The sequence below is a fragment of the Bos indicus genome, chromosome 9, assembly GCF_029378745.1.
Source record: "Bos indicus isolate NIAB-ARS_2022 breed Sahiwal x Tharparkar chromosome 9, NIAB-ARS_B.indTharparkar_mat_pri_1.0, whole genome shotgun sequence".
Classification (NCBI taxonomy): Eukaryota; Metazoa; Chordata; class Mammalia; order Artiodactyla; family Bovidae; genus Bos; species Bos indicus.
The window spans coordinates 98229163-98250904 of NC_091768.1; the positions used below are offsets into that span (position 1 = coordinate 98229163).

The following is a 21742-nucleotide window of genomic DNA, read 5'->3' on the forward strand; positions in this document are numbered from 1 at the left end:
CCAACTTTCTCTCCGGCTCATTCCCCTTCAAAATTATAGTTTTTCAAATAAGAGAAATAAAAATTTTATCGCTGAACTTAATGCTCCAAGTTAAAACTAAAATAATTTAAGTACATATTGAAAGTCATTCCTGTTGCCTAAGAAAACACTAGAAAGGACAAGATTTCAGGTGAAGAGCGTCAAATTCCAGCATTCCCTGTGTCCTTCATTATAAATGATTTGAAGAGCTTTTTCTCCCAAGGAAAGACTGGTGAGCAATGCCTTAGTCTAAATGACAGCGGCCCTGTGGTATCGAGGACCCACATTTCAGCTAATTTGCCGTTCTTAATATCTTGCTCCATGAGATGGAATTTAATAGATGGCTAGAACATCTTTAACATGACATTTACCAAAGAACATGTCAGCAGCATCCTTGGCCTCAAAGAAGACAGAACCTCCAAAATACAAATCAAAGAAAATATAAGAACATCTTGGAAGAAAAGGATGACAGTGATCCTACTGCACACTTAAAATATTTTTAAATGCCTTAGGAACCATGGAGCAAGCAGTGTTAAAAATAATAATGTACCAACTAAAGATATTTAGCGCTCTGCTAAGACAGGAGGCGATGCAGCAGAATGAGAAAATCTGCAGATTGTGTCCACACCATGCGTGTTCAAGCTGGAGCCCCACCTCACACGGGGTCTTCGGTAATTCTCCTTTTCTCTGATGCTTGTAGAGTCTTCTCAGGTATAAAAAGCAGTAGAGATACTTACGTTTCCAAGTTAACACGGTTGTCATACAAAGCAAGATGACACGCATGGATGCTCTTATTAAAGCATCACATGCTCTACAGATTCAGCTTCCATGACAGAGCAGTAGAGCAGAGGTGTCTACTGGAGCACAAGATTCAACAGAGGTGGTGAACCAAGAGAGGGGCCGAATCCACCTGCACAGTTACAGGTCCAAAAACCAGAGGTAGAATTTTTTAAAATAAACTTTATTATTTTGGAGAAGTCTTATGTTTATAGCAAAAAATTCCATAACACCTGTGTCCAACACGGGATACTTTTTTTGGAATTCTCTGCCCACATCGTACATGTAAAAGTTGGTGGGTTGAGACTGTGAGTGTGAAGTCACTTCAGTCAATTCAGGCCACAACATAATGTGCTGTGCTAAGTTGCTTCAGTAGACTCTTGGCGACTCTATGGACTGTAGCCCACCAGGCTCCTCTGTCCATGCGATTTTCCAGGCAAGAATACTGGAGTAGGTTGCCATGCCCTCCTCCAAGGGATCTTCCCAAGCCAGGGATTGAACCTGTGTCTCTCACGTCTCCTGCACTGGCAGCCAGGTTCTTTACCACTAGTGCCACCTGGGAAGCCCCTTCAGAGCTTGAGTTGGAGACTGAGTGTAGATCATGAGTGAAGATGATTTCAGCGCTGAAAGGTGCATTGCATCTCCATCCCAACACAGTGGGACATCCCCTTAGTCTTGAATCGAGAACAAAGGGCTTCAGCGCAATGACTCAGCAAGCTTGACATGTCTCTTCCAGAGAGCTTGACGTGAGTTACATCTTCCAGAGTTGGGGGCAGACAGTGGGTCTGGGGCTGAGTCCCCCTTGGAAAATCTACGGGGCTACTTCCTTGTGGAAACAGCTACATTGGACTCAGCCTGTGATCTCAAATTTTATTAAAGCAAAACATGTGTAAGTGTTCCCCTTGGATACCGAGAAAGCGCCTCACTAACACCATTTTACACTCTTCCCAGCAAGACCTCCTGGAGGGCCTAAGAGACTCCAAGGGAGAAAACCAGGCAAATGAGCAGCCAGAAACCAGAAGCTGAGAGAGGAGTCGGTGCTGGAGGAAATGCATTAGCACATCACTTCAGGGGCAGCTGGAATTCCCCACGGAGACCTCTAGACGACGGGACAGCAGCCAAGAGACAGAGTCGGCTTTCACACCTGCCAGTCCTGACAGCTCACAGCTACGCCAGGACAGTTACCGGTCAAGCAAGAACTTTCCCTGTCTGTCTTTGCTTTAGCTCTCTCATCCGAGTTCAACCTTGAGACAGAGAAGTCAAAGGGAGGAAAGCCGTAGAGCAGGGCTGAAAGTGAGGATGGGAAGTAAGAGGGAGCCCGTCCTCACACAGGCCCGAGCAGGAGAGTGCAGGGAGAGGTTTTGCCTCTCTTGATGGCTCTTCATGAGACTGGGTGTTCTTTACTGAATTGAAACTGAATCTGAAAATTAAAAGTTATCCATTTGGCTTGGTAGAATATGTCTGGGCTTCCCTTGTAGCTCACTGGAAAGAATCCGCCTGCCAAGCAGGAGGCGCGGGTTCCATCGCTGGGTCGGGAAGATCACCTGGAGAAGGTAACGGAAACCCACTCCAGTAGTCTTGCCTGGAGAATCCCAGGAACAGAGGAGCCTGGCGGGCTACAGTTCATGGGGTCAGGAAGAGTCGGACACGACTGAGAGACAGCAACAGAACAAAAACAAAACAACAACAGAACCTGTCCCCTCCTAGGAGGCTATGGCAGGCCTTTAGCAAAAGACACAAAAGCATGGAGAGCAAAAGGAAGCACTGGCACTCAGCAGCAGCTTGATGGGTGGTGCAGTTTAAGCTGGAAAAGGCTTGCAACGGCCTGGAGCTCATTTTAAAACATCACCACTGGGCATCAAGGTTCAAGGGCTCAACAAGCGCTGTCATCAACCATCCTGTGTTCTCAGCTCCTGACTCCTGGCCATCACACACTGCTCTCTCAGAACTGCCACTTCTAACCACACCTCTTGAGTCCGCAACCCTAACCACCACGGGACCACAGGGAAGTCCCTCTGTGCATTCCGGCTCTTGCTTTCCCACAGGTCAGGCTTCTTCTCGGGGATGTTGGAATCAGCCCAGCCAGTCCACACAAGTCCTGTCCAAGTTCCACCCACAGCTGCTGGCCCTGCCCCTCACCACCTCCCGGTTCCAACCAGGATCTTCCCTCAGGCGCTTGCTCCACCTCTTATGACTCTGAAGCTGCTCAGAGAAGAGTGCATTTCTTTGTGGCAAGCCATGTTTGAAAGCCATGCATTTGCTAGAGAAAGGGAGACCTAGGAAGTGAATCATTTTAGCTGCTTTAAACATACGAAGAGCTGACAGATGGAAAATTCTTTGGATTTTGTTCTATTTTCAATAAGTGGAGCTATAATTTATGAGTGAAGACAGATTTCAGGTCAAATAACTCTCTGTCATTTAGAGTTCCACACAATGAAGGGAGCAAGCTAAAGTAAAGCAATCATTCCCCCATACCTAGAGGTTGTTGAACATAAGGCAAATGACCAAACACCAAGAATATATTATAAGAAAATTTCTGTATCGGGAGGGAATTTAGATTAAATGACTACAAAGTTCATTCCTATTCTAAGACCTCAGTGCGATCAACGCAAACAGTGACTATGATGCCCTTTGTCCAGTTATTCATTTCTTCCACAAAACAGGTAAAATATGCACCGTGTGTGGCGCTAAAGCACAAAGGCAGAAAAGCTCCAGGCCCCGCCTTGGGGCACGGAGCCCTGTCACAGACTGGAGGAGAGGGAACCCAGTTAATAGAGGCTTTGATATTTTCGATCATACTCCGTTCATTTTATGGTCACACATATATACCATCTGTACTATATCTGTTTATTCAAACCCAGGAAATGACAACCACTCCAGTATTATTGTCTTGGAAATTCTATGGACAGAAGAGCCTGGTAGGTGGAAGTCCACAGGGCCCCAAAGTCAGACGTGACTGACTGAGCACACACACACACACACATTCAGTAAGAAAGAGCAAAAGAAAAAAATAGTTAGTTTTTTGCATATTTTTAGGAGATTATGAAGGAAAACGCTCATTTGTCCATGAGATGATGCTTTTAAAAAATGGAGATGTCTGATTATTTTAACTGTAGGTGATTTCCTAGGCAGTAGGTCAGTGGATGTTTATTAAGATAGCCTTGAAAATTAAGATGAAATTCCCAATGCACAACTGAAGATGTAAAAGAAAATTCCAAGTCATTTTGACGATAGAAATCCAGCTCATGAAACTAGCTGGGAGAATTCTTGGTTTACTCATACTAACAAGAGACTGCAGGGTTATAGCAGAGCTCAGAGAGCTGAATGGCCCTTGTGGGGCTCAGGCTGAGGACTCTAACTTCCTCAGTGTTATGCCTCCCTGATGGTGGGAAAGACTGAGAGCAAGAGGAGAAGGAGACGACAGAGGAAGAGATGGTTGGATGGCATCACTGACTCAGTGGACATGAATTTGAGCAAAATCCGGGAGGTGGTGAAGGACAGGGAGGCCTGGCGTGCTGCAGACCATGGGGTTACAGAGAGTTGGACTCAGCTTATCAAATGAACAACAAAGCCTCCAACAAACGAGTAGAGCCAACGAGTCACGTAAAAATAGTCATAATCCACGAGAGCCTCCCCTTTAATTTCACGATTTCCTGTTTTCCACATGAGCCAAGGCTCTTCTGTTTTCTCCTCACTAAAGGACAATATACGTGTTTCACTTTTTATCCAATTCTCAAATCTTCATTCCCGCCTTAGGAAATGTAGCCTGATAAATTTGACTCTTTTTAGGAAAAAGCTGCAGAGAAAGGCCAGACTCTCCCTCAGTTGCAGTTAAGAAAACAAATGTAATTCAATATGGCTGCTTTCAACAAGACTCTAAACTCTGCTTCCCCAGATTTCTAATTCTCAGTTTGGCTCCTCTCTCACTGTGGACCCAAGTGAAGTCAATTAACCTCTCCATTTCTCATCTGGCTTCAGCGATACATTTATGCAGGTAGCTTGATATTCCCAGATGGACAATGGCATGCCTGCATAAGCACCAATGTTTCTGGAAAATAACTGGAAAAAAAAACAAACTGCAGTCATGATCTGCACTGTCTTGCCTAATTCTGTAGGTTTCTCAATGTGACTCTCTGCCCCCTCACATTTTATTAGCACCAGGTAATATGGTCATTCTTTATAATGTATCGACCAAGAATCTGCTGTGGAGTATGACAGAGCTACTAAATTCTATTTATCTTTCCCCAATGAGGTTTTAGAGCCATTTTCTTCTTAAGCAAAGAACAAATAAATTAACCCACTGCCCTAAAGATCTATTTTTTTTTCTTTCCATAATTCTTAGTAAAGCTTCTAAGTGGTCAAATGGATAATATATCAGTTTCATTCTGTAGGAAACCAGGGAGCTACATTTATGAGCAGAAACAACCCCTGAAACAGCAGAAGCATTTCACACTCAAAAACAAGTTCAGGGCTGGCCCAACCCCCTTAGTGCAGTCACAGTGATGCAGAGTATATGCCAATAAAATTTAAACTCCGGAGAAGGCAATGGCACCCCACTCCAGTACTCTTGCCTGGAAAATCCCATGGACGGAGGAGCCTGGTAGGCTGCAGTCCATGGGGTGGCTAAGAGTAGGACACGACTGAGTGACTTCACTTTCACTTTTCACTTTCATGCATTGGAGAAGGAAATGGCAACCCACTCCAGTGTTCTTGCCTGGAGAATCCCAGGGACAGAGGAGCCTAGTAGGCTGTTGTCTATGGGGTAGCACAGAGTTGGACACGACTGAAGTGACTTAGCAGCTGCAGCAGCAAGGAAACTGACGAGTCCATCAAAGTGATCTAAAATAATTATGGATTTACAAATACGGCACGTTCAGTCACTGCATACCAGTGTCTACCTCATCTTCTCTCCTTATTAGCACAACGATGAATTCGATTGGAGAAGCAACTGACAAAAGTCCACAGATAAATAAATCTGCCTGAGCAAAATATGGCTACCCTGGTAACCTTTGGGAAACACTTTCTTTTCAAGCTTTCTTTGTAATTATTAGTGGCTATACGGCCAGGTCGGAGCAGGCAATGGCACCCCACTCCAATAATCTTGCCTGGAAAATCCCATGGACAGAGGAGCCTGGTAGGCTGCAGTTCGTGGGGTCACTAAGAGTCGGACACGACTGAGCGCCTTCACTTTCACTTTTCACTTTCATGCATTGGAGAAGGAAAAGGCAACCCACTCCAGTGTTCTTGCCTGGAGAATCCCAGGAACGGGGGAGCCTGATGGGCTGCCGTCTCGGGTCGCACAGAGTCGGACAGGACTGAATCGACTTAGCAGCAGCAGTAGCATACGGCCAGGTTATAAACAATGAGATGTAAGGGGAAGCCTGCAAAGAGGCGTCTTAAAAGTATCAATGTTATTATTTCCTTTTATAAATAAATGAGACAGGCTTGGCTACTCCCCATTGTCCTGCTGGCCTGAAGACTCAATACTATGATGCCCGGTTCTGTGATGTAAGGGCCATAGACATTAAAGGTACCAGCAAACCATCAGTGCTTAAGATGACCCAAGTCCTTCCGGAGTAAGCCTCTGATGAACCTGTGTTCTATCACTGAACAGCACTGTGCACCAGTAAACAAAGCCACCCAGTTTTAGAACATGTTACATTTAAGTGCAACTTACAGTGAAATCATAAAATATACAACAAAATTTCTTTAAAGAAATCTTATCTCTTCCTTTATGTTTCATGAATGTACTTAGTTTGTGATTTTTGCCAAATATTCTCTATGTTCTCTACATAGTCCCACAAATACTTACCTTATAATTGTTTTAAAGCTATCATCCTAGTTCAGTTCTGTTCAGTCGCTCAGTCGTGTCCGACTTTTTGTGACCCCATGAACCAGAGCAAACCAGGCCTCCCTGTGCATTACCAACTCCCAGAGTTCACCCAAACTCATGTCCATCAAGTTGGTGATGCCATCCAATCATTTCATCCTCTGTCGTCCCCTTCTCCTCCGTCTTTCCCAACATCAGGGGCTTTTCAAATGAGTCAGCTCTTCACATCAGGTGGCCAAAATATTGGAGTTTCAGATTTAACATCAGTCCTTCCAATGAACACCCAGGACTGGTCTCCTTCAGAATGGACTGGTTGGATCTCCTTGCAGTCCAAGGGACTCTCAAGAGTATTCTCCAACACCACAGTTCAAAAGCATCAATTCTTCTGCACTCAGCTTTCTTTATAGTCCTACTCTCACATCCATACATGACTACTGGGAGAAAAAAAAAAGAGCAAAGCCTTGAGTAGCAGACCTTTATTGACAAAGTAATGTCTCTGCTTTTTAATATGCTATGTAAGTTGGTCATAACTTTCCTTCCAAGGAGTAAGCGTGTTTTGATTTCATGGCTGCAATCACCATCTGCAGTGATTTTGGAGCCCCCAAAAATAAAGTCAGCCACTGTTTCCACTGTTTCCCCATCTATTTCCCATGAAGTGATGGGATCAGATGCCATGATCTTTCGTTTTCTGAATGTTGAGCTTCAAGCCAACCTTTTCACTCTCCTCTTTCACTTTCATCAAGAGGCTCTTTTGTTCTTCTTCACTTTCTGCCATAAGGGTGGTGTCATCTGCATGTCTGAGGTTACTGATATTTCTCCCAGCAATCTTCATTCCAATTTGTGCTTCATCCAGCCCAGCATTTCTCATGATGTACTCTGCATACAAATTAAATAAGCAGGTAACAATATACAGCCTTGACATACTCCTTCCCCAATTTGGAACCAGTCTGTTGTTCCATGTCCAGTTGTAACTGTTGCTTCTTGACCTGCATACAGATTTCTCAAGAGGCAGGTCTGGTGGTCTGGTATTCCCATCCCTTTAAGAATTTTCCACAGTTTTCTGTGATCCACACAGTCAAAGTCTTTGGCGTAGTCAATAAAGCAGAAGTAGATATTTTTCTGGAACTCTTGCTTTTTCGATGATCCAATGGATGTTGGCTATTTGATCTCTGTCTTTTCTAAATTCTGCTTGAATACTGTTTGGTCCTAGGAAACCTTTGAGAGCTTGAGCTAAGAGCCGCATCTGACTGTATACATATATATAACTTCCTTCTTTACGGGAAGGCTCACTCTTCCCCACCAACACTTATACTTTAAATACAGGACAGACGGTACAAGGAACCATGCCTGCTGATATTCTAACCTTGAATTTGGCAGGAATCCTGGAGAAAGGGAGAGGGAAAAGCATCTTTCCTTCTCTTCATCCTGCTTCTTTTTCCAACATGCATTTTTTCTATAATTTCCAGTTAATTCTTAAAATAGTGTATAATCTACACATCTTATTTTTCCTGTCACTTTTCTAGATTTAAAAAAAACAGGCTTCAAGCATATGATATACTCGTCATTTGATTTTTTGCACTTCCTATCTACTGAAGGAAACAGTAATGTCATAGGTTATTTTTAAATCATTAATTTTGTTATTCATTATCACGATCAGAAATGTATACACATGGACAAAGTGACCTCCCTCTGTGTTCAACCCGACGTTATTTCTGTGTGGACGTCCCTGGACCATCTTTGAACAGGCGACTGAAAATTGGCTTCCTGCCATGGCTTTCCAATCAGTCATTGCTCACTATTTTCCAGCGAGTGTTCATTTTTCTAAAGGCTATTTCAGTTAATGGAAACCCTGGTCAAGGTCACCATAAATTAGAGAAGATCATTTGATTTGGAGACAGGAGAAAACTTGGAGTTTCTGTAAGGTGATTCTCAAGCTATCCTCAAGGTCAGGGCAAAGCTTCAGACCACAGTTTCCCCATCCTAACATCATGATGGAAACGACTCTTCATCTTTCTTGTTAATTTATTATGAGTTTCACATTAAATATGAAACATTTCAACAATTCAACCTTAGAGTATTACCTATGAGAGACAGCTCATTATTTTGCATTCAACACTTAAATACTGTGAAGAAATGTTGGAATTATTAATAAATCACTGATGGCTCAGATGGAAAAGATTTTGCCTGAAATGCAGGAGATCCAGGTTCGATTCCTCGGTTGGGGAAGATCCCCTGGAGAAGGGAATGGCTACCCACTCCACTATTTTTGCCTGGAAAATTCCATGGACAGAGGAGCCTGGCAGACTACAGTCCATGGGGTCTGAAAGAGTCAGACACGACTGAGCAATTAACACTATCACTTTACCAACAATAAGCAAAAATAATCAGGAGGGTCCTATTAAGACTCATGAAAAGCATGGAGCTTATTCCAAACTGAATTCTTTTCACCAGTTTTTTATTTTTTAATAAAAATAAATTTTTACATAAAAAAAAAAATAACCCAAGTGGCCAAGTAGATTTTTTCTCCATGTGTCTAAAAAGCTGCTTGCAGAGGCTCAGGTAAACCACACTCTGCTCCCTAACTAGTCAGCTACATGAGATTCTATTTCTTCTATAATTTTTTTTTTCCTGACCAGATAAAGCTGTGTAAGTTGCAGATCTTTATAAAGTTTGGAAGAATAAAACCTAACGCTTGTCTATCCTCTGCTTAGAAACCCTTCCTTTTAGCGAGTTCAGCACCTGCTAAATAATTGCCAAGACTTAACTTGTAGACCACCTGTCAGTGTGATCAGTCAGCTGCTCCAGAGAGATACTGTTTGAAGCTATTACTAAGTGTATATATTTTATTTTTTTTATTGAAGGATAAAATTGCTTTACAGAATTTTGCTGTTTACTGTCAAACCTCAACATGAATCAGCCTCCCTTTTGAACCTCCCTCCCATCTCTCTCCCCATCCCACCCCTCTAGGTTGATACTGAGCCCCTGTTTGAGTTTCTTGAGCCATACAGCAAATTCCCGTTGGCTATCGATGTTACATATGATACTGTAAGTTTCCATGTTACTCCCTCCATGCATCTCGCCCTCTCCTCCCCTCTCCCCGTGTCCATAAGTCTATTCTCTTATGTCTGTTTCTGCATTACTGACCTATAAATCTATTCTTCAGTACAAGTTTTCTAGATTCCACATATGTGAGTTAGAATACGACATTTTTGTTTTAATAAAAAAGTAAAGGAAATGCTATTCATTTGCTGGGAACCAGCTCTGTGTATTGTGCATGATTAGTCACTCAGCCCAGAAAAGGCAATGGCACCCCACTCCAGTACTCTTGCCTAGAAAATCCCATGGACAGAGGAGCCTGGTAGGGTGCAGTCCATGGGGTCACTAAGAGTCGGATATGACTGTCTTCACTTTCACTTTTCACTTTCATGTATTGGAGAAGGAAATGGCAACCCACTCCAGTATTCTTGCCTGGAGAATCCCAGGGACCAGGGAACCTGGTGGGCTGCCGTCTATGGGGTCACACAGAGTCGGACACGACTGAACTGACTTGGCAGCAGCAGCAGCAGCAGCAGCAACCGCTCAGCCATGTTTGACTCTGCAACCCCATGAACTATAGCTCACCAGCCTCCTATGTCCATGGGATTCTCCAGGCCAGAATTCTGGAGTGAGTTGCCATGCCCTCCTCCAGGGGATCTTGTCAACCCAGGGATCAAACCCAGGTCTCCCACATTGCAGGCAGATTCTTTACCAGCTGACCCTTCGGGGAAGCCCAGGTACCAGTTATACTACATCTAAGAACTGTACTAAAACTCTGGATTAAATAAAGAATCTTTGATTCCATTTTCTTTAAATCCCTAGCCATATTTTTAATAAGAGCATTTCTGAATGATATTTAAAATATGAGGGAAATAGTTGTACAATAGGCATTTATTAGTGGATCTGTATAGCATGCAATCTATCCTTTAAAAAAAAAAAGGGGGAGGGCTTTGGAGAAAAATACAGAAAATAATTTTCACTCCTGGCACCAACATTTGTTAACCATGTAATTTTGGACTCATTACTTAATTTCATGGAGTCTCTTTGTTAAAAACCTTGGGTAATGATACCTTCTTCTCAGGTCTGTGATAAGAATTAGAGAAAAATACAGGTGGCTCGCAAAGAGTAGGACACGACTGAAGCGGTTTAGCACGCACGTACAAACACCAGCATATAAATGGAAGGAAGGCAATAAACTGTGGCAAAACAATCATACTTGCTATGATTAATATAATTACAAAAAGGCAAACAGAATTTCTAAAGGTTGTGGATCTACTGAACCAGTGTGTGAAAGTTCAAATACAGATGCCACACGCGGGGGGCCACACACCACGTGAGATGTTGGTTGGGTCCCCTTGTTGGGGATCCAAACTGACCAGTTATCTGATCGTATGAGGCTTACAGACTCTTGGAATATAGACAGATAGATGGTGGCATAGAATGTAGGACAAAAATGTAATGATACCTGTAATAATGCAGTTGAAGTTTTGGCCTGTCGGGAGAGGAAATGATGAGAGTTGACATAAAGAGGAAGTAGGGAAGTGCCTGGGACCAGAACCCAGCAGCCCAGCTCCAAAGTCATTGTTCCAAGCTCACATCTTGCTCCCTCTGAGCCACACCTTACTTTAATCCAGCACTCACCACAGGCCAGTCTCTGACCACCTAATATCCACCTACCACTTAACCCCTACAGCTCTCTACTTTGGTACATTTAGACAGTGGTGGCAGGTTGCTTCTTTCTCTTTTGCTTTCTTTCCCCACCAATGCGAAATATTTTTAAACGAGAAGTTTCACATAACATTTTACCCCTATGGTTCCTCTTGACTCAGTACAAGCTTGGGTGGCCCTCCCCTCCCGCCACCACCACTGCTAACCGCTGGCAGGAGCAGCCTGAGGCAACCAGGACCGGAGTCCAGATCAGAGGCACAGAAGAGGCTATGGATTGCACTGAGAAAGGCTTGTGGCCCAGGGGAGAACGAACTTTAGAGCAGCCCATTTCCCAGACAGAAGTACTGTCCAGTGACGCCCAGAAAAAGGTCTACTCCAGTGGTGCAGACAATCCCAAGCATCCTTCGTGGATTTGTCTCCCTGAGTGGATCCCCCTGTGGAGCTTTGAATTTCATTTGTGAGTAATTCCATTTTCGCAGGCTTGCGTCAGCGAGCCACGATTTCCTGATTAATAAGTACATCCTTCAGGTTCTTTCACAGCGCTCCTTTACCACTTGTCTGCCAAGACACCGCAGTAATCTAGACCCTCAGCTATGAACCCTATATATATAGTTGAATAATCAACCTCTTTGCCTGCAATCTGTCACCATACTCAGTCCCAGTGATAAACAGCTCCAGTGATAAGAAACAGTCTTAAAATCTCCCTTTATGCATGGTCTCTGTGACGCTTTGCCTTCATCCCGCAGCCTGCAGAACAAAATCTGAAGGCACTAGCCATCACTGGGGCCCAACGTGTAAGGCGGTGCAGCTCTGCGCGTCGGCCCCGCCGCCTGCAGAGTTCTTTGTGCTCTCGTGCGTCCTGGGCTCAGTCTCAGCACTGAGCTGATCAGAATGTCCTTCAGTCTCTTAAAGACATCAGCATCCACATCATTTTAGCCAAATTCTACACCGCTATCATGCTGAGGCCCTGAAGCACTGGGCCAGTGTTTTTATTTCAGAGGTTGGCCAGCAAACCTTTTCTGCAAAGGGCCAGAAAGTAAACACGTCTGGGTGTGCAGGCCATGCAGTCTGTGTCGACACTGCTCAACCCTGATGCAGGGCACGAGAACACTGGTACCGACAACATGCGCAGACATGGGAGGAGCCACGTGTCAAAACTTTATGATGACGCTGGAATGTAAATTTCATGTCATGATCCATGGGTCATGCAATATTATTCTTTTGAAGTTTCCCAACCACTTAAAACCATACAAAACATTCTCAGCTTGGGGACTGTACAAAACAAGCAGAGGCCACAGTGCAGCGTGATTTCCAACTATATTTTATATGCATACTGGTCCTGGATCCACAACTTCCTTTTCATTTTTTTATTGAGGTATGACTTACCTCAAGTGCTCCAACATTAAATAAATACTCTAGTAAATTTTGACATAAGCATACAACCATGTTCATATCACACAGGTCGAGATGTGAAACGTTCCCAGGATCTTCAAAGGTATCCTTCCTGCCTGCTTCTGTAAGACACGCCCAATCTCTTTGTGTTATAAAAGCAGCCTCTATATTTCCTGAATGGAGATCCATCCACTCCATCCTAAAGGAAATCAGTCCTGAATATTCATCGGAAGGACTGATGCTGAAGCTGAAACTCCAATACTTGGCCACCTGATGCGAGGAAATGACTCACTGGAAAGACCCTGACGATGGGAAAGACTGAAGGTGGGAGGAGAAGGGGAAGAAAGAGGATGAGATGGTTGGACGGCCTCCCTGACACGACGGACATGAGTTTGGGTAAACTCCAAGAGGTGGCAATGGACAGGGAGGCCTGGTGTGCTGCAGTCCATGGGGTCGCAGAGAGTCGGACACGGCTGAGCAACTGAACTGAACTGAACTGATATTTCCTATCTACACGCCTGGATTAAAGAAATGGGGGTACTGACGCCGTCCTATCCAAACTTTTACAGAGCAGTGTATTTTTAAATGAAACTTCAGATACCGTTAATCATTACAAGCACATGGAAGGCGAATTTCCAGTGATGGGTGATATCTGCTGAGAAACCCTGAAAGGCAATCTGGGAACACACATCCCTTTTTCCGGGCAGGCTGCCCAGGCCGCGTCTCCTTACCTGGGCCAAGGTGAGCGTTGCTTGTTGGCAGGTGCTGCACCGCACCCTGAGCTTTCCCGGCTGCACTCCTTGACACGGGCCTTTGCAGTAGACATAAAAGCTGTTGTAGGTCGGTCTACCTGCTGGGAAAACAGGCAGAGAGAGCAGCCAGTCAATGCGGATCCACACTGAGACTTAACTCCTCCTGAACATTTGGAAATACTAGTAGAATAAATGTTACAATGAAGATCCAACAATTAAAATTTAGAAAATGCAGTTCTTTGCTCAAAAGAGTGAAACATTTTTCCTTCTTCTTGTAAAAATGAGCCCTGTGACTTACTCAGCAAAGTAGCAACCAGCTTGCTGCTGGGAGAGCTGGCTAAGGGTATCTGCAACACAAGGAAATTAATCACATACTTTGCAGTTGACATTTTTAAAAGGATGATGATGTAAGACCATTTGAAATGTAGAGGCCCCTGCTCCTAAATTTTATTTTATGCATCTCTACCCAGTCTTCAAGGCTTCTGATTTTTCCTCTTAAACTTGTATCTTTTAGCCCCAAACTCCTCATGATTTGAATGGGATCATCACAGTTCGCTGAATTTCCAGTGAAGACTTTCCAACATGAAGTCACACACAAAATAAAACACCAGCCCTAAGGGGCTTAGCACACTCAGCAATCCTGTGCGGAAATGGGGGCTTTGTTTAGACAAATGTCATTCAAACAATACATGCAAAAGCTGCAAAAACATTTAGGAAAAGATAAACATCTCTGATCATTTCTCTCAAATAACCCCATGCAGGAGAGTATCCGCCTGTAAACTAGGGGAAGTGTCTTTTGAATCATTTACCTCTACATCTACAAAAGCTAACTGTATCCGGACACACTTACCAGTAAAATAACCGATTTCCAAATTTCTAAAATTACTAAATAGTCCTTTTGATCTTAACTTTACTTCTTGATAGGTGGGATATCATAAAACGCCATGGCATAAGGATTTGTTTAAAATTTTACTATTAGCATTAAGAACATGTAGAAATTATGAATAAATAGTAAACACGGTTGATCATTAAGAACAAAAACCTTGAGACATTCAAACATGTGTGGTTTAGTGAAAACAATTAGTGCAGACAATAACGAGAAAACAGAAACGATCCTAAAGTCTTATGCAACTCCGTTTGCTTTGCTAACTTCCAAAAACGGGCTCTGCAGACATATCCAAGTGTCTTTTGTCTAGCAGCCATCTCTACTAATATTGTCGGTGAGAATACACTGTAAACTGTAAAGCATAATAAAGATGTAATAATAAAGTTTTATAATTATTTTCTGGCAAGATACTTTCAAACTATGAATTATGAGATTAATATTTAGTTCCCATGTGAAAGGGAAGATGAATTATACATATATATTTGCAGTGATATGAGGCTAGATTTTCAGAACTGGGTTATTTTCAAATATTTTTTGATACTGATTTCTAACACAATTCCACAGTGATAAGGTAACAGACTCTATATGATTTCAATATTTTAGACCATGAAAATTCGGCACCTTGTTGTATATCCCTGGATATGTTCCAGTGTCTCCTAGCCTATGGGAACTTGAATAGAATTTGTATTCTGTGTAAATATTATATAAATCTTAATTATTCTGAATCGGTTCACAGTGCTTTTCAGTTCCACTTTGTTGTTATTGTTGTTTAATCGTTCAATTGTGTCCAGTTCTTTGTGACCCCATGGACTGTAGCCTGTCAGGCTCCTCTGTCCATGGGATTTCCCGGGCAAGAATACAGGAGTGGGTTGCTATTTCCTTCTCCAAGGGATCTTCCCAAATCATGGGTCAAACCTGAATTTCCTGCATGAGCAGGAGGATTCCTCACCACTGAGCCATCAGGGAAGTTTTCAAGTCTACTACATCCTTCTAATACTCTGTATATTCATTCTAGTAATTTTTGAGAGTGTGATATTGAAATTCCAACTAAAATCTTAATTTATCTAATAAAAATAATTTTAATATGTAGTATAACTTTATATAACCTTTTTCTGTATTTTCCAAGTCTCTTGTAAATGTGTTACCATACTTCCGTAATTTCTAAAAGAAAAAATATATAAGGCGTGATAAAGATGTCGTTTTATAATTTTACCATTTACTAGCAATATATTTTATAATTATTAATTTCCAGAGATTGATATTAGCTTTAATGTGAAAAGGAAGATGAATTATTGGTAGTGATATGAAACTATGATTTTTGAGGATTCTTTGCAGCTTTAGTGCCTTATTCTGCAAGATAGTCAAGTCTATGTGTATTAATAGTAATTAGCAAATACAACAACGACAAAACATGTATTCTTAAAGTTTTATGTACATCATAAAATGCAACAAACAGAACCATATATTAAAGTTATCGAAATACCATAAGAACTGACAGAAGATCACGAGAACTCTGAAAACTTTCATGAGTACTATGGCAAGAGCAGTGAAGGAGGAAGGAGACTTTATTGTTAAAAACTGTATCAGCAATATGACCAAAATCAATTTACCATTTTCATAACCTACTGTAAAGCTTAAACCAAAAAATAAGGGAGGGGGAGGGAGGAAGAAAAGAATGAAAAAAAGAAATGCTTACAAAGGGGGTGGCCTGGGGCGCAAAGACACCAGCATTGTTGAAAGCGCACATTAGCAAGGACTTGACAATAGTAAATGAAGCACCTCAGAAACTGCAGGGAACTAAGTGATTTTTCTCTCTCCCTTAGGGCAAAAGCAATGTTCGCAATATTGTTTCAGCTAAAGACAGAGCCAGGCAGAATGTGAAGACTGGGACACCCACCTCTGTGCACTATAACCTTCACTAAGGTCCTTGAGAAGTTAGGCAGAAAATACTGCATGCCAACGCGGGTGCCCTAGAAGCATACACGATGACATGCAATCTATTACACAGCGCGTCTCAGAGCCAGCACAAGCTGGGGGTTAATAGCCAGTTGAAGGAAGGATCAAGGGCACGCCAGTCTTGGCTAAGGCGCTTTTCAAGCTGTTGGTTTGACGTGGTCAAGCAGCTGGGCCTTCCGGTAAACCCTGAAAGCCCTTTTTCAGGACGCCTTCCCCACCTAGTTGGCAACATCACACCATTCCAAGTTGGCAAGCTTCTCTGGCACGCTGAGGTCTGGAGTGCACAGGATGGTGAGGACAAATGACACCCTCACCATCTTCTGGGCAACGTTCCCATCAGGTGGATGGAAGAGTGTAAGGTAGACTTAAAAATGGAGCCATAACCCCTAAAGGAACAAGGCAATGGGAACAATGACCCCTAAAACATTTCTCTACGTATATAGCGGCCTACAGTTAATAACATGAATCTTTCCCTCTCTTACTTCTTTTTGAATCTAATTTTTTTCCTCTACTAATCAACTCTGACACATTGCAAACTCTTCACTGTCCAAAATAATCAAAGCACTTGTGTTTGTGTTACAGATTTCCCTCTTTACATATAATAAGTTTTCAAACCTGGAGGTATTTCAAAAATCTTACAAATTATCACCTTCCCTGCAATTCACTCATAATGAACATTTGCCCATATTTTGAGTGTGCTCTGTGTGTGTACATATACATATATACACTTATACTGCACATAAACATTAATACTTTTTGGCTGAATGACTTATAATTAAGTTACAGACATGATGCTACTTCACCCCTAAATCGTCCAACATCCTAAAACCACAGAGTTTCTAGAGTGATTTTGTCATTTCAGCTGTTCTCTCTGACCAATGGGGTGTATGTCAAGTCCACCTTACAGAACACGAGGGTGGCGTGCAAGCTGTTTCAAGGTGTCAAACCGAAGTATCAGGGAATCTGTAGTCAGACCGTGTTATGTGCTGCCCAGTTCAGGCAGTCCTCTCGCTGCAGGACTCCATGGAGTGTGAAGACAGGACATACTGGGCATAGCATATCCCTGACTTTGTCAGACTTCAGAAGAGTACCTTTTCTGGAGCATCTTGTGTTAATGTATTTCTCAGGGGGAAAAAAAAAAAAAAAAATTGGAGGAAGGATACAACCCACTGTGTAGGGCTTGATCAACAGCAAGCCCAAGGGCTAAAGTTTATGAACACAGAGGTATTAGACACCACTGCTGAAGAGCCTGTGGACAACCAAGCTCACCCTCCACCCTAAGTCATCAATAAACTTACATATTTATTTTCTCAGGAACCAGAGGGGTGGGTCTGCTGATGGAATGATTTCACAGTGTGCTCATTTCATTCAGATGCTCTTTTTTTTTCCCCTGGATAGATGTTATTGGAATTTTCCAGGCTAAAATACTGGAGTGGGTTGCCATTTCATTCTCCAGGGCATCTTCCCCACCCAGGGATGGAATCCAAGTCCCCTGCATTGCAGGCAGATTCTTTACTGTCTGAGCCCCCAGGGAAACCCTAGTTAATGTGCAGGGCCCTGTTAAAGTGTGAGTCACTGTGTCCATTCAAAGCATCCATAAGGCTTTCTTGTGCCAAGTCGCTCAGTCGTGTCCGACCCTTTGCGAACCCCTGGACTGTAGCCCACCAGGCTCCTCTGTCCATGAGATACTCCAGGCAAGAATACTGAAGTGGGTTGCCATTTCCTTCTCCAAAGGCTTTCTTAGCATTGTCATTTTATCATTATCTTTAGGTTTTCTCTCCCAGTTTGGTTAACATTATGCTTCCTCAAGTATTTTCTCTTATTCTCCTTTCTTGATTTCTTGTTCCCCCCCAAAAATGCCAAACACACATTAACAATATTCACCACCTATCCAGTAAAGTCCCTACTCAAAAAGAAGATATATTATTTGCTTTGGTGTTTTGAAAAAACAGCATGATATTCAGTTTTCAGTTTTCGTATATTTTAGGTGATGGGCTTATGGCCTGAAGATGTTGTTTTTATAAGATAAATGAACGCTTAAGAAAACTCATTCCGATTCTGACGAAAACGTTTCATTGACCTCAGAAGTTTATGTCACTGGTTGTCATAGAGAAATCAAGAGTTTAATTGCCTGGATAATTTGTTTTCTAGGGGAGAAGAGAAGTGAGTTTTCACATACTTTATACCTAGGTAAGATAATGTTCAGTATCTATCCACTATAAAGCTGCAGGAGCACACGTGACTTCAAGTTATTTTTATCACATATGAGCTAATTAAAACATCAAGCAGATCAAGCTGCTGATGAGAACTTTCTGTGGGCATGAAAATGTGAACCAACCGGAACTCTCTCACACAGTAGCCACAAGGACCTATTGAGAAGCTGGCTAGGAACTATTAAGAAACCACTGTTTTAAAAGTAAATAAATAAACGATCCACATTAGCATAGCCATACGTGGGTAACATCTCCTAAAGCGGACAGCACGGAAGAAACTACATAACAGTGATGTCTCGTTCCCTCTCGCCCTCCCTTGTTAGACACAGAGATGACAACACTAAGAAGATTCTTCGGTCACATTGAGCAGTGCAGTAGCCAGCTGTTAAGGGTACTGATATGAGGACAATGAAGAGAGGAGGGCGGGAGTGGGAGGTCTGAACTGGAGACTCAGAGGGACACAGACACAGAGACAGGACCAGGCTTCTTGCCGTCTCCTCCTCCACACACCCCGATCCTGACACCCTCTTGGGTACTGCTCGCCTTCCGCCCGTCTCCACTGATATCACCGCCTTGGAAATCTGATCCACGTATTCAAGATGCCGTTGGAATGGCATTTCCCATAAAGTCTTCCCTTGATTTCTCCTGAAGTAAAAGGTATTTCCCAAAATAATCAGGAAAAGTAAGAAAGACCATCCAGCTAAGTCTTGTCACTTTTACACCATAGACTCGTCCAAACATCAGAAAACCAGCATCTAAGAAGAAGGAACGAAGCATCTTGCACAGACTTCATCCAGCTCTTGCCCAGCACCCAGCCCGGCAGCAGGATTTTCAGATTCTGCTCTCTGGCCCCTTTGGACCACAGTTTAGTTCCTGTTTTGTAAATACTGAGGATGTGATATTATCGCTGTCTGCACCACTTACCTGCATCGATCAACTCTAACCTGCCATACTCCCTCAGTTTACCCCTTCCTTGAGTCACTTAGGGAGTAACCCAGTCCTGTTTGGCTCCTACTACCCCACTGTGGAATAGATCCATGACCAGAGTTTCTGAACCCACGACCTTGATCCTGTGATAAGGATCTGGGACACAGAGAACCTCCTGTCCCCGAATTTGCCAGAATTCTTGCTCTTGTATTTTTGGGTGGTGGTCCTTCTGCTTGTGCTCAACCAAATGCGCTGGAATATATTCCCTGGTGGCTCAGACAGTAAAGAATCTGCCGGCAACACAGGAAACCTGGGTTTGATCCCTACCTTGGGAAGATCCCCTGGAAAAGGGAATAGCTACCCACTCCAGTATTCTTGCCTGGAGAATCCCATGGACAGGGGAGCCTGGCAGGTTACAGTTCATGGGATTGCAACACTTTCACTTTTTTTTCACATGACTTGTGTGAAAAGTCATGATGGCCAGCAAGCTATCTTTGCACAATTCATTTCTCCTCATGCTGGCCTGATACTATCCATTAGTTCTAGTTTGAACAATGCATATTGAACCAATTTAAGGCAGTTCCATATAAAGTCCATTCAATGTATATTCCTGGAATCATCTCTTCTGCATGAAATCTTCTGTGGATCATCAAAACACGGAGGACATGTGCACTCCAGCCTAACGAAAACCGGAAAAAGAATGGTGCCCCACCGTCTCTGTGTACTTGTCCTGCCTCTCCTATTACTACAACTCCCCTGCTTCACTTTTCCAAATGTCTTGGGCAGTTCCTTAAATTTAGTCAGCATTCAATACATATTCATCAGATGTCTCATATTTTACATGATGTGAAAGTTGGAGCAGGTATGATGGCATCAGAATAAAATTCATATTAAATAGCACGTGTGCTTGTGTGTGTGCTCAGGAATGTCTGCCTCTTTGCAACCCTTTGGACTGCAGCCCACCAGGCTCCTCTTGTCCTGGTATTCTCCAGGGAAGAATACCAGAGTGTGTTGCCATTCCCTTCTCCAGGGGATCTTTCCAAACCAGGGATCAAACCCATGTCTCCTGCATTGTAGACAGATTCTTTACCTGCTTGAGCCATCAAGGAAGTCCCCAAAATCAAGTAGCCATGATTATCAAATATCTAGAATAACTTTCCACCAGCCAAATTTACCAGATTAGATTCAAACATCCTTCAAAATATTAGCATATTGTATTTTAAATAAATAATATTATCTTAACATCACAAATTATTAGTATGATAAATAAAAGTAAAACAAAATAGAATACTGAAAAAGCTTATATAGAATTTAGTATAATTAAATGTTAAGTGAAAAAAAAACTGCATTCTGAAAGTTTATAAGTAGAACTACTTTAAAGGAGGACAGTTATTACACATAAATACTTTTACTTCCATCCTTATCCACTGGGTTACTACACCCCACTGAATGCAACCACATCACTCCACGCTTTTTTAACAAGCCATCTTCTTAGCTCCTGCACAGCAACCAAGGTGATGCTGTACTATAAACAACTTCCAATTATATAACCATCCACCCAGTGTGTGTACTTTGAAAACATGTTTAGCAATCTCTAAGGAGGCTCTACCCTTAAAGTTACAACTTAATTCTCAATTTTTGTGCTAGGGTTTTTTAAATTAATATATCTGCCACATAATTTCATCTGGTGAAGCAAAATCTGCTGATTAAAGAGAATGTCTCTGCCTGGATTTTGCGGCTGTTGTTGTTGCTGCCAATTTATTTTTTCATTATTCATTTTAATAGTAATAACCAAACCTCTACTGCCAAGAGAAGAAATGTAGAGTGAAGCACACTTTAAGAAATAGTTTTAAATAAATAACCAGGATTGAAGCCAAGTGGCGTAAACCCAGATATGAACTTGGGCAGGAGAACAGGTAAGGTGGATCCTAGAAAAGTCTCAACTCTTCACTATGTTGAGCGAAGGTCAGTAACTCAAATTTAGATGCACGTAACTGTTGACACTGCCGTCTATGGTGTCGCACAGAGTCGGACACGACTGAAGCAGCTGTTGACACTGCAGATGGCTGTGCACAACTCCTGAGAAGATAATCTGTGTACTCGAGGATGTGTCCATCTAGGGCAGGCCAAGCCTCGTATTGTCACCTTGGCAAATCAACTGACTCCCAATGCTGTTTTCTTATCTGCAAAATGGAGATGGTGATAGTACCTAGCTCACAGGCTTTTGTAAGAACGTTTGACAGAATGATACAGGTGAAGCACTCTGTGCAGTGTCTGATTCATGTTA

The 21742-nt window shown here is 42.6% G+C and overlaps 1 protein-coding gene across 3 annotated transcripts in view; it reads right to left on the reverse strand.

Moving 5' to 3' along the window:
* The window catches only part of AGPAT4 (1-acylglycerol-3-phosphate O-acyltransferase 4), a 1411158-nt gene that overhangs the window by 968207 nt on the left and 421209 nt on the right, over positions 1-21742 (reverse strand). For all 3 annotated transcript variants that reach the window (XM_070795610.1, XM_070795611.1, XM_070795612.1), the window contains one exon: positions 13453-13574. In XM_070795610.1, coding sequence (XP_070651711.1) covers positions 13453-13574 — 122 coding nt within the window. The remainder of the gene's footprint in view (positions 1-13452; positions 13575-21742) is intronic.